The sequence below is a fragment of the Citrus clementina genome, unplaced genomic scaffold, assembly GCF_000493195.1.
Source record: "Citrus clementina cultivar Clemenules unplaced genomic scaffold, Citrus_clementina_v1.0 scaffold_8, whole genome shotgun sequence".
In the NCBI taxonomy this organism is placed as follows: domain Eukaryota; kingdom Viridiplantae; phylum Streptophyta; class Magnoliopsida; order Sapindales; family Rutaceae; genus Citrus; species Citrus x clementina.
The window spans coordinates 19,350,582-19,364,489 of NW_006262022.1; the positions used below are offsets into that span (position 1 = coordinate 19,350,582).

General features: G+C 31.3%; 2 protein-coding genes across 2 annotated transcripts; one reads left to right on the forward strand and one right to left on the reverse strand.

The window, feature by feature from the left end:
- The first annotated feature begins 1,316 nt into the window (after positions 1-1,316).
- Positions 1,317-2,179, forward strand: LOC18035067. Its single transcript, XM_006424152.2, has one exon. The coding sequence runs from the start codon at positions 1,426-1,428 to the stop codon at positions 1,975-1,977; it is 552 nt and encodes a 183-aa protein (XP_006424215.1). The 5' UTR covers positions 1,317-1,425; the 3' UTR covers positions 1,978-2,179.
- Positions 2,180-11,397: 9,218 nt separating this feature from the next.
- LOC112096447 (dentin sialophosphoprotein-like) lies at positions 11,398-13,068 on the reverse strand. Its single transcript, XM_024179889.1, has one exon. It carries the CDS (start codon positions 13,066-13,068, stop codon positions 11,398-11,400), a length of 1,671 nt encoding a protein of 556 aa, XP_024035657.1.
- Between the last annotated feature and the right edge of the window lie 840 nt (positions 13,069-13,908).

Below are 13,908 nucleotides of genomic sequence, written 5' to 3' on the forward strand. Positions count from 1 at the left end.
AGTCGGTGTGTTTGATTTCCCCCCCCCCACGGGCATAGGATGTTTGTAGGGGTGGTTGTGGTTGTCGTCGTTGTCGTTGTCGTTGTTGTTGTTGTTGTTGTTGTTGTTGTTGTTATTATTATTATTATTATTATGCAATAGTTATATAATATGAATATGGATTTTGTATGTAATTTTAAACGAATCTCATATTATTTTTTATTTAACCTATGCACATTAGCACAATTCGAATTTAGAACTTGAGTTGTAAAAACACTGCTCCTTACTACTTGGTAAAACCTTAGCAAATCTCATATTATTAGAGTATCTCCAAAATGTTCTATTAATTTTACTTTCTAATTATTTATTTGCTTACTTATGTGGTAAAAAAGAGTGAAAAAATATGTTATTTTCTAAAAGGCTTTTTAAATAGAAATTGGTTTAATGTATTTTAATCAAATAAATATTTTTTTTTCAAAGGAAAAATAAATGATCATTAAAGCATCTCTCTCTCTCTCTCCAATAAAAGTAATAAAATATAAATTAAAGAGAAAGAAAACAACCCTACAAAATTGAAGAGAGTGAATCATTTTTTATTTAAATAATCTTAATTGAAATATTTTTTAGATTTTTAAATACTGATGTGCCTCTTCAAATAAATAATAAAATCTTATTTGAAGAGCATTTTAGAGATTCTCTTAGTGATTGAAGATATGATTTGAAAACATAATTTTGATTTCTACTATCATCCTTTAACGCTTATCCAAATTCGCCTTGTCTTAAGTTTAACTCAACTTTTTTAAATACCAAAATTAACCATCACAAACACATCACCAAATAGAGATAAAGTTAGATCTGGCCCGGTCCATAAATGGCCCATCTAGACCCACGAGCTGTAGGCTCGATCTACAGTGAATATACCTAGTCATAAACTGAAAATTTAAAAGTTCACAATAGATGAGTCTTGATATGGGCTCATTGAAAAAATTAAGGCTTGACATAGACTTTATATTTTATAAATAAATTTTTTTTATTTTATATATTATGAGCTTTATATTTTAAATTTTATATATTTGATTATTAATTTATTAAATATTGTATAATCAATTAATCATCTTTAATTTAAGTATTCTTTTAATTTTTTATTTTAAACTCTATTAAAATTTTATAAAATTAAACTCGGTCCAAACCGGTGAGCTTTAGGCCCAAGTCTTAGACGGGCTTTTAGAGGACTTGAGCTTGTTGCTATCAATAATAAGCCCATGCCCAAGCTCTTAATAAATTACCATCCCTGTCACCAAACAAATAATTATATGGGCATTAGCGTCATTTCAATCACCGTGGCTATCAGACTAAGATAAACCCGCGGCCCCCTTGGTCTCGTCTTCGTTGGTTGGTTCATTATTTCCAAAGGGACCAAGAATAGAGTAATTTACGAAGAAGGTCATGGGCAAAAAGGTAAAATGGAGCTGGAACTCAGCTTTGATAGGAGCAGTAGCAGCAACCGCAACGGCAGCTCTAGTCACTGCGAAGCCGAAGGACCCCACATTCCAATTGATCTCAATCAAACTCACCTCGTTTAAACTCAAGTTCCCAGTCCTAGACGCCGAGGTCATCCTCACCGTACACGTCGTCAATCCCAACATTACTCCCATCAAGTACTCCTCCACCACCATGTCCATCTTCTACGAGGGCTCGCTCCTCGGCTCCGCTCCCGTCAAGGCCGGATCCCAGGCGGCCGGCTCCTGCCAGCTGCTCCACATCCCGGCTCGGCTCGACGGGCTCGAGCTGGCCCACCACGCTAGAAAGTTCTTTGCCGACGTCGCGAAGAGAGAGATGCTGTTTGAAGCCAAAGTGGATATCGAGGGTACGGCGAAGGTATTGTGGTGGGATCACAAGTTTAAGATCCACGTGGACAGTCATGTGACCGTTGATCCTGTGTTCCTTGATGTGATTGATCAAGAAAATAAGTCCGAATTGGAGGTTTTCGTTGGTTGACAATTTTGTGTCACATTTTGATTTGGAATTCAGAAATGTAATTTGCACCTTTATTAGCTTAAAAAAATTATGTTCATCTTATTGAACTAGCTAATGTGTTATTTTATAATCTTGATAAAATTTTTCCTTTATAAGTTGTAATATCGTGAGGGCACCACTTCGTGTAAAGTTTTCCTTTTAATAACATATGAAATATGGTAAATTTCCCATCAGATATTGTTAGTAGGAGTAGATTTTTCAGTAGTCTTAATAAATTTTTAAACTATGCTATAAATTTGTTGCATATGAATTTTCAATAAACTTCTAATTATGTAATATATGTGTAGATTGTAACGATTTCTTCTTTTATAATATCCATAAACATTTTTAAAGGGTAATATAGTCTTTTTAATGATAATTACTTACCATATGATTAGAAATAATATTTTTCTACAATAATGGACCATATTGTCACGGTGTTATTTCGATTTCCTCAATGAAAACTAATGTGTTTTTTTTTTTTTAATTACAATTATTTGTCTCTTTCCTTTACTTATTTCACCTTGTGAAAGTAACGCATCATATAGTAGCGTACTCTTTAGAATTTTACACTTTTTCGATTTTAGACATTCATATCGGAGAGATCAAATAATTAACTTAAGTAATGTTGATACACTCGTGTAAAGTTGTGATGCGTTGTAATCAAAAGATATTCATGGCGGTAATAAATTGACTATTATATATTAAATAATTGTTAACGTTTCTATACTATCATTAATTTGATTATTATATGGCATCAATCATTGAGTGACACGTTACTCACTATATTATTATAATACGAACTTTATTTTCCTTATTTTGAAATTCATGTATTTGTAAGTCTCAACTAATTTTGTTTTCACAACTCTACATTATTTTTTTTAATTGTCTTTTAATGATAGGGTAAAAAAGGAAAATTCATCTATTTAGTTAACTTCGGGAAAGTCCATTGTATTTGGTTTTATCTTATATGGCTAAATAATCACAGCCGCCAATATTAATATGTTAATTTACAGAAAGGTCCTTGTTGTTTGTTTAAATTTAAAATCTATTAATAGTTTACACAATTGACTAATTGAATCAATTTTTTTTTGGTCACTTAAGCCCCTGTCTGATTGCCACAGTTGAGTGGTCCAATGATTTTATGGCGTAGTTCTATGGGGCTGTCAGCATACTGGTTTTCTATAGATTTATGAACTATCTTCAACCACAACTAATCTTCATAATAGAAGAGTTCATTTTATTATTGTGTTTCTATTATATAGAACGATTGAATTATGTAGAAGATAATTTAATTTCTACAATTGATTTTTTAATGAATGTAACATTTGACAGTAAAATTTCACACATTTTTTAAATTTCATAATTTTGTTTTATAAAATTAAAATAGTTAACTAAATTTATATAAAAGAAACTTTTTCAGTCGAAGAAAGGACAAGAGAAATTAAGATTTAATTAATCAATTGTGTAAACAACCGATATTTTTAAAAAATTTAAGAAACAAAGGACGTCAATGTAATTATGTTGTTGTTGATTGGGCTGATGGGCCAGTCCTCTTATGTGGATGGACTAGCCCAAAGCCAATCCTATTAAGGAGAGAGATTGCATAATTAGCTTGAAAAGGAAAATCCATGTGAAAAATAGAAGTTCTAAAAAAAAAAAGGGCAAAAAATTAGGAAAATTAAGAACCTATAAAGAGAATATTTTGAGGGAGTCGCGGCATTGTGAGTGGAAAAGGCCAACAAGGAGACGATTAAAGTTTGAGAGCTTCGATTTCTCTCGGTTTTGAGAGGTTAGTTACATTTTTTATGAAATTTTTAATTTTTAATTTATTATCTCTTTAGGGGCCCCTTGAACCAATTTCTTGATTCTTTATAATTGATTTTGGTTTACATAACTAGATTTTATTGATTACTAATGTTGTAATTTGTACAAAGATCTTAGAAAGACGATATTGGATTTAAGGTTTTGAAGTTTTCGTTTTTATAAAAGTTTGTGTCTCCATTGTGATTGTTTAATTGTTCAGTTTTATGTTCTCTCGTTTATTGTACTATATAATCAGGGGCGGAGTTAGAACTGAAAATTGATCGTTAGAAGTGATATGATTTGATTTTAGGGGCCGAAATCTAAGTAAATATAAAATAAAATATCTTATTTTTAAGTTTAGAGAGAACTTATGCCCCCATATATATAGCGATAACTCATTAAAAAATTTAAAATTTTACGTTAAAATTATGAATATACCATATATGAAATGAATTATTTATTGGGCCAATAGAATGAAATGAATTATTTCTTAGGCCAATAGAATGGGTGATTTTGAGTTTTATTTTTTAGGACATTGGGTGATTTTGAGGTTGATGCGTAATTTTGAACCGATATTGACCCGTGAATCGTTCCAATTTGTTGGATTATTTTTTTGATTTGTTTATTTTTGTGAAGACTCGAAATAAACCAAACCACCCTCCCCTGCTCGCAGGCACTCAGTTTAGCTCCTTTGTACAATGTGTGATATTTGGTGACATTGAGGATATCTTGAATAAAAACGGAGTAATATATTTTTTTTTTGTTTAAATAAATTATTTTTCAATAGAATAGGCTTTCATTTATTTATTTCTTCTATTATAGTCTTCTGGAAAGGTTAAAGATATTCAAACGCATAAATTTAATGATAATAAATAAGGTAGAGATAGAACCAATGGTAGTGGTATCATACAGATTTTCTTTTAAAAAATTATATATTTTTTCTTAATTACTACAATCGTATTTCTTTTCCTTTTTTCATATTTTAAAATTTTAGTTATTAATTTATCCTTGTTTAAGCCAGATTTTATTATTTATCTCGCGGTTATCGTAATTGATAATAATTAATTAATACAGTGAATTCTACTTGTTGGGCTGGTGGGCTTGTCAGCTCATGTCGATAGCCTAGCCCAAAACCTAATGATTCCTTGGACAAAAAGATTTCTCATTGAAAGTATGGAGTAATTATTGAATCGGAGGAAATTAGTTTAGGAAAAGGGAAAATAAGAACCTGTAAAAAGAATTTATAATTCTCTTTGGGGGAGTCAAGGCATTGCTGTGGAAGAAGCCAAGAAGCAGACAACTAAAGTTTGAGCTTCGTTTTCTCTTGGTCTTTCAAGGGTTAGTTCTTTACCTCAAATTTTACGTTTTCAAGAAACTTTGCTTTTTAATTTATTCTCTTTCTAATGGTGTCTTGAAACTGGTTACAATTAATTTGATTGTTGAGAGCTAAAAATTATTGTTTACAGAGGTATATACAAAGATCTTAGAAATAATATTCACAACCTTCCTTCATGTAAAAATTAGTGTCTTAATTGTCGTTGTTTGTTTTGTGTTCTTATTTATTGTGTCTTGGGACAGAGTTAGAATTCAAAACTTAAGGGCTAAAAGCGATAGGATAAACTTTTATAAATGCAGCCAAAACCTAAACTTATTTTTATTGTCATTGTTTGTTTTGTGTTCTTATTTATTGTGTCTTGGGACAAAGTCAGAATTCAAAACTTAAGGGCTAAAAGCGATAGGATAAACTTTTATAAATGCAGCCAAAACCTAAAATTATTTTGATTGTCGTTGTTTGTTTTGTGTTCTTATTTATTTTGTCTTGGGACAGAGTTAGAATTCAAAACTTAAGGGCTAAAAGCGATAGGATAAACTTTTATATATGCAGCCAAAGCCTAAAATTATTTTGATGTAGTTAGTTTGTACAAAGATCTCTGAAAGATGATGTTAGATTTTAATCTTCATATATAATTTTCTTTTATATAAAAGTTGGTGTCTTAGTTGTGGTTGTTTTAATTGTTTAGATACCCTTAGTTTGGTAAAATTGTTAAAAAGATCTTATATTTTTAGAAATATTCACAAAAACCTATATGTTTTCAGAATTGATCACATAGTCCTTTTTAAGACGCTGGATGGATCTTAAGAATATGTGTGAGTCTGTGATAATTTCTGAATATAAAAAAAGAGTTCATTTGTCCAAAAATAAGTTTATATGATTATTTCTAAATATAAAAAGGAGTGTGCATGATCATTTTCTCAAACCAAAATGGTGTTGGTATCCTTTTCCCCTTCGCTATGTGTACTGTTTATTGCGCATTGAACCAAAGATGGAGTTAGAAGTAAAAACTTGAGGGTTAAAAGTGATAGGATAAAATTTTATATATGCAGTCAACACTTCAAAGCATTGAATAATGTATGAATCGATCTTAATCTGTGAATTTAATTTTGTTCATTGAATCTCTTCATATTTTTTTTCGAGTTTGGTATATATTAACAAATTGAATAACATAACATTTATATATATATATATATATATATATTGGCATTTTAGCTCCAATTGCTTTAGCAGACAATGAGTAGAGCAAATTCAAAGTCCAAAAGTAATAATAATAATATACAAGTGAATGTGAGGCGAACTGAAGCCAATAAGCCTCAAAAACTGGTGCCAATTTTGATCAGCGAACCGCTACACGTTCCTGGAATGGTGAAGCTGCACGAGTGCAAGAGCTACACAAACTTGTTTGAAGAGATTGCTCGAATACATACTGAGCTGTCGGGAATTCCGCAGCGCCGGTCCCTGGCTGACCCGATGCCTGGCTTCGTTTTAAATTACTTGCCCCCGAGTGATGACTTGCCGGACCTTAATCCTAGAACCGAGCCTTGGGAGAGATTCTCAGCCGCTCTTGACCTTATTACCGCAGTGCCAATTAGTGCTTTTAGATAAAAATAAAAAAAATATTAATTTTCCTTTGTTGGAATTTGTATTTGGAAGTGAAACTTATGGTTTTAATTAATTTGCTCATCAAAATTACTTATTTATGTGTCCTGCTATGTGCTGTTGTCTGTTATAATCTTTATATTTTCGCATCATTCTTGACATAATTTAAAAGTGATTTTTAACTCTTAAGTTTAAGAGTATCTTTTTATATTATAATTCGGTGAGTCTGAGATCAATCCACAAAGAAAAAATTAATTTGTTTATTTTATTTTATCTAAAAATAAAAATAAAACTTGAATATATGCAACTTAATTTAAGTGAAACTATGAAATTAAATTAGTTAGGGTTATGGATCTACTCTTACTAGTAAATAAAATTTAATAAATTCTTTTTACCATTTTTTTATTTAGGTTTATTGCCCAAAAGATTAATTATATAAATTATTATTATTTTCCCATTAATTTTATTATGGATTAAATATTTATTGTGCCAAAATTTAATTTATCTACAATAAGTCAAAATACCATTTTATCATACCTTATGTTAAAATATTAAGATTTTATTGTGCCAAACTCCCTCGTTTGTCTACAATAAATCAAAATTTCAAAATATAAAATATGTATAAAATTAAATAGAAAATAATTTAATTTATATAATTAAAAATAGAATTTGATTAACTCACATTTATTTCCTAAAAGTTTCACCTTACCCTAACTATCATTATTTAGCTAAGTACAATTGAAATAAAAATAATTATTAAAATTAAATTACTCATAATTAAAAGGAATAAAAATAACTAAAATTGAAAATAAAACTAAATTTATTTATAAAAATAATTACACAAAATATTAAAACACACTTGAAAAATAAGATTACATAAAAATTGAGAAAATTTGAGAAGAATAGAGATACCCCAAAACATAAAAATGAGGCTCTATTTATAGAAAAATACATTCATAATCCAGTGTTTTTCGGTCTATTATAAGCTTTATGCATAGGCTCCTCACAGCCATTAGATCAAGATCCAACGGCTGGTCAAACTTCAAAAGTTAACATTACACGTGGCATCATGTGAAGCGTCCGATTTAATCATAGAATGATTAAGATTTAGTGGGTTAATGGGTGGATCGGGTCGACCCGAATACAAAGGTTCGGATCCTACAACTTGCTTCACCAACTATTGTCACGTGGCACGATCGTGACCATTGAATTATGAATGGTTGAGATTTGGTCAAAATTGACAACTATCCAATGCATTCATATCTATTATAAACTCATTTTATTATGCAATCAGTGCTCGGTCAACATAAAAAGTCAACTTTTTGAACAAGCTCAATTTTAAGTTGGTCTTGACTCATCTTAAAGTTTTCGGACTTTCAGAATCCAAATTTAATATCCGCTTACCTGTTTGGAGTCTCGAATTACGTGAATTTAATATTTTACCTAATAAACACACAAAAATACACATAATTAAATATTGTTAAGAAATAATTAATAATCCTTAATATATTGCATAAACACAAATATAAATTATAATATAAACACAAAATAATAATTTTTATCGCTCAAACAATTTTTAATACTAATAAATTCTCTTCATTTACTTGAGGTAAAATGCTAAGTTAACCAAACCCCTCATCAAAGGTAATCACTAGCTATCTCGTTAGAAATTAGTACAAATTTAAAAATTGTCTTATCTTATCTGCGCACCCGTAATTACTCAAAATGTAGTTGTGAATTGTGATTAATCTCACACATGTTTCTATTGCCTTCGGGATCGTAGTCTAATGGTGGGGTGGATACTTTTAACAATGTTGAGGGCACCTATGAAATTGGCCACTATAGGATTAGGTTGTTGAATTTCCTATTTTTATTTATTCAAAATAAATAAATTTAAATATTAATCCATGAAATAATGTAAAAATAAAAAATTAATCATTTAAAAAAAAAATATATATATATATATATATATAACAAGATAAGACAATTTTTAAATTTGTACTAATTTCTAACGAGATAGCTAGTGATTACCTTTGATGAGGGGTTTGGTTAACTTAGCATTTTACCTCAAGTAAAATTATCAATAAATTATTTCATAAGTGATTGTCTCTAATTATAATCTACATTTACCAAACATTTCACTAAGTTATTTTGGACACTGATCATTTTTGTTAAAATGATAACTTAGTAATCACAAAAGTTCTAACTCACATAAATGATAACTTAGTAATCAATAACTCATGAGAGCATATTAACATTTGTTAAATTTAAATAATTACCAATTAAGATCTCTACACCAAAATTACCCTTCATATTATTACCGTTAGGCATTTAAAAGTAGAATCAAGTTCCTAAGAAGGCCTTAGAAGTTAGGATCCTTGGCCACTCAAGGATTCCTTCTTAATTCAGGATATCTTTCAATTTTAAATAACTAATTATTTTTAATTACTTAAAAGTTGAGAGTTTCCTAAAGGAACAGGGATTCCTAAGGGAACAAGGATTCCTAAAGGAATAAGGAGTCTATAAATAAGGGCTAGATTTAAAGGTTAATAATTTCCTTATTTTTCAAGAACCCGATAACCTTCTTGCTTATTTTTCTCCAAGACTCTCCGAGACTGCAACATCAAGGCTGGTTCTTGTTCGTCAAATTGAAACAATGGCAGCAGCTGCTCAATCTCAACAGTCCGACAGTTCGTCAGTGAACAACCGATTTGCTACGGGTACCCCCTACCCAAACCACCTCTTTAATTTGCTGAAGATAGCCCTAAGAAGGACAATTATATATAACTCTCGATAAAAAAAAATTAAAGAGAAATCTGCGTATAGGAAAAATGAAAAGAAATTGCAGCGGGTATTTCGAAAAGCAGCAAGATTGGAGACAGAGCTTGAAAAGTATTACGTCAGAAAGAAAATTATAAAGTGGGTCGTAGAAGACTATACGCAGATTGATGGTGATGATCCTCGGAAGAAGAAGCTAAGGAAAATAGATATAACACTCTTAATCAATTCGCTTGAGTTGGGATATTAATATCCCACTCACATTTTCAGTTTTTAGATGTATCTTTCTTTTTGTAATAAAAACATTTATTCTTGGGATATGAAACACTTCATCAAAGAAATTTTTATGTTGGATACATGTATCCAGTTGATGCTTGATGCTTGATGCTTGGAGGTAACACTTTGAAAGGCAATTTTCATGAAGAGATTTTAGTAATTATTTAAATTTTATACCTTTTTTTTATATTGATCACATTCACATCTCCTTCTAAAATATTTTCCTTGAATGCTTTCAGCAATGGTCTCCTAAACTTTGGATGAGATCACCACACATAATAAAATCCCCGGACAAGAGTTTATATAATATTTAATTTAATTCTCGTTTATGATTCACAAATGCTGTTGTTCTTGATGTTAAATTGGCAGAGTTTATAAGCAAAATTAGTAGTATTTACATGGATGTTAGCTAAGTTTTGCTTGTACCATTAATCTCAATTGAGTACATGATAGCACTGTAAGAAATTGATCCAATAAGAAAGGAGGATCCACCTGTCAAGAAGAGGAAGATTCAGGAAAAGAGAGAGAGTCTCATGCTAGCACTGTAAGAAGTTGATCCAATTAGTACATGCTAGCACTAACAAATTGACTATAGTAAAGCCAATATGTGGCAAATATCTGCAAAACTAAGCAGTTGTTTATGAAGCTTTAAACTTCAAGGTGAAGTAACTATAAAAATGCACGGATGCACTTATAATTTTCTGAGCTGCTAGAATCCAGAACTGTCACCGGAATCACCCCAAATGCCTGACCTGCAACAAGGTAAGTAGGCCAGATAAGAAGCATCTTCTTATTTTAAGCATCACCAGCTCAACCCTCATACACCTATCTGCAACCTATGTGGTTTCTTTGTGACCATAAAAGATAGATAGGTGCGTAACATAACCGGAAAGTTTTGGGCTCTGACTTCCTCTGATGCTGATAACATACCAAAAACAAAAGTAAACCATGAATGAGCATACAGAACATATCTCAAGATATCCTACTAATTGGAAGTAAAATTCTTGGTATTGACTATCGTGTATAGGTCTAACAACATCCAAAAGCCTCCTAAATCATCCAAAAATGTTAAAGAACTTACTAATTGAGAGTGACAAAGGTAACTTAGTGTTCAATAAATAGGCAGTATGCATTTAAACCATTAAATCTAGAATACATTGGCAATAGCACTTACTTTGTCAAGTATATCCGCAACAAGATTATTCTATGGGGTCATGATCATCTACAAGTAGAACAAGCCCTTCAGGAGAGACAATAGGTTCAGGTGTCTTACTGGAGTTGGTCTGGTGACCTCAAACATATATAGTTCAAATATCATCAAAGGATATATTTCAAACATAATTTGAAAGGACATTTGCACTAAACAATTTTATCACTTTTGAGAATTCCATACATGCTGATAGACAAACAATGATAACATGCTTTACAATTTTTTTCCTTCGGTCAACAAAATGATCCTTGCTAAGAATATAGAAAGCATTATGCAGAGGGAGAAAGAGAGAAGAAACTGCATTTTCACAATTGACTGCTGAATTTGAATATTCATTTAAATGACTTCCTAATCATTGAGTTCGGAATTTGATCAAAACCTCCTTGAGTCAGAATCTTCAGTCTGATTCATCCTCAGAGTCTTCAGACTCATCCTTCTCAGTATCTTTATTGTCCTCCTTGTTTGATGTCTTGTTGTTCAACTCTTGTGCAGATTCATCCTCAAAGTTTTCAGATTCATCCTCAGAGTCTTCGGATTCATCCTCACTGTCTTCACTGTCCTCCTCGTTTGATGTCTTGCTGTTCAATTCCTGTGCAGATTCATCCTTAGAGTTTTCAGATTCATCCTCAGAGTCTTCGGATTTATTCTCACTGTCTTCACTGTCCTCCTCATTTGATGTCTTGCTGTTCAACTCTTTTACAGCTTCATCCTCAGAGTCTTCGGATTCATCCTTACTGTATTCATTGTCCTCATTGTTCAATGTCTTGCTGTTCAACTCTTCTTCAGATTCATCCTCAGAGTTTTCAGTCCCCTCTTCAGAATCTTCATTTTCATCCCTTTCCATTCCCTGGGCAGAATCCCTACCCACATAGTATAGCTCTCGAATCTCCTCCACTATTTCCCTAACAGTATTCTTTGATTCCTTTAATTGATTCTCAATGTCTATCAATTTATCAATATGAACATCGTTTATAGCCACGCCTTCCTCCTTCATCAAATGATAGAGACTAAAGTCATTGTCATTAAAAGCACAAGTTGCATCCACATCATCTTCATTCAAAAATCTATTTCCCTTAGATTTTGCATGTTTTCTTAGCTCCCTCTTAACTTCTTTCCAAATCTCTGCAACTTTCCCCAATCTATTATCATATTCCCTATTTTGTCTAAAAGGAATCTTAAATTTCTTTGGGGGCACCTTCTTCATCAAAGCACAGATAAATTGACAGTGTAAGTCCTCGCCATCGTGTTGCCAAGTTACATCAGAAATAGCCATATCTTCATCATTGTTAACATCAACAGAATCATCTAAATTTTCCCAATTATCCACATTGTTAACATTACCAGAATCATTCGAATTTTGCTCATTGTCCACATGATCAGAATCATTTGAATTATCTTCATCATTGTTAACATCAACAGAATCATCTAAATTTTCCCCATTATCCACATTGATAACATTGCCAGAATCATCCGAATTTTGCTCATTGTCCACATGATCAGAATCACTCGAATTATCTTCATCATTGTTAACATGAACAGAATCATCTGAATTTTTCCCATTATCCACATTGTTTACATTATCAGAATCATCCAAATTTTGCTCATTGTCCACATCATCGGAATCACTCGAATTATCTTCATCATTGTTAACATCAACATAATCATCTGAATTTTTCCCATTGTCCACTTTGTTAAAATTATCAGAATCATCTGAATTTTGCTCATTGTCCACATCATCAGAATCACTCGAATTATCTTCATCATTGTTCACATTATCTGATTCTACTACATCATCCTTAATATCACAATCAATTAAGTCATTCACGTGATTCATACTATATACTATTGGTTGATTAACTTCATAACCAGATGAATCATCTAACTTAATTGAATCATTAGGCAACACTTTCTCTTCAGAATCAGCGAACAATTTAGTTGGAGTAAAAGTTAAGGTACCTGAACAACTCAATTTTGTGGATGAGTTGGTTGAAATGCTTGAAGCCACATAGAAGCTTGATGCTGATGAGTTCAAGGAATTACTGCCACTGCTGGATCTCAACTCATCCATAGCGCTTATCAGCTGCTTGATGAAAAGACAATCAATGAAGGCGTATTGTGTGTGAATTATTAGTAGTAGTGGCTGTCAACGATATAAGAAACAATTTGCTCAAATGGCGCGCATAAAATTACACAGACGGTGTCGTTTTTCAGCTCATTGTGATAGTTGAATCGAAAGATCATTGAAAAAATATATCGAGGGCCAGGCCCAATGAAGGTGCATTGTGTGAAATTAGTAGCTGCGAGCGATTTAAAAAACAATTTGCTAAAATGATGCGCGAAAACTTATACGGACGGTGTCGTTTTCAGTTTATTGTTATGGCAGAATTAAAGGTCATTGAAAAGCTCCAACGAGGCCTAAGCGGGTGTTGTTTGAATTAGTAGCTACGAAGAATGATTAAAGAAAGACTTTGTTCAAATGGCGTACTCAGAATTATATAGACGGCGTCGTTTTCAGTTTTATTGTCATGGCAGAGCGAAGGTCATTGAAAAATGTGTGGAGCTTTTAACATCCCTCTAAAATTCTTATAACAGCCCCTTTTAAACCTAAAATACCCTCAATTTAATTGATAATATAACAACTCTATAGATTAAAATTAACCATCTTCCACAAAATTGTATCCAAGATTTTCTTTTTAAATTGCATAAAATATTTATTTAAAAATTTTCCATTTTATTATTTAATTTTTATTTTTCAATTAAAATGTAAATATAGATTATGAAATGGATTGGTGTAAAAAGTTTGTTAAAATAAAAATTAAGCATTTAATTTTATTTCCGTTCAAAACAAAAATAAATAAATAAATTTGTATTAGTTTAATGAGGTGAATTCAGGTTTTTTTGAACAAAA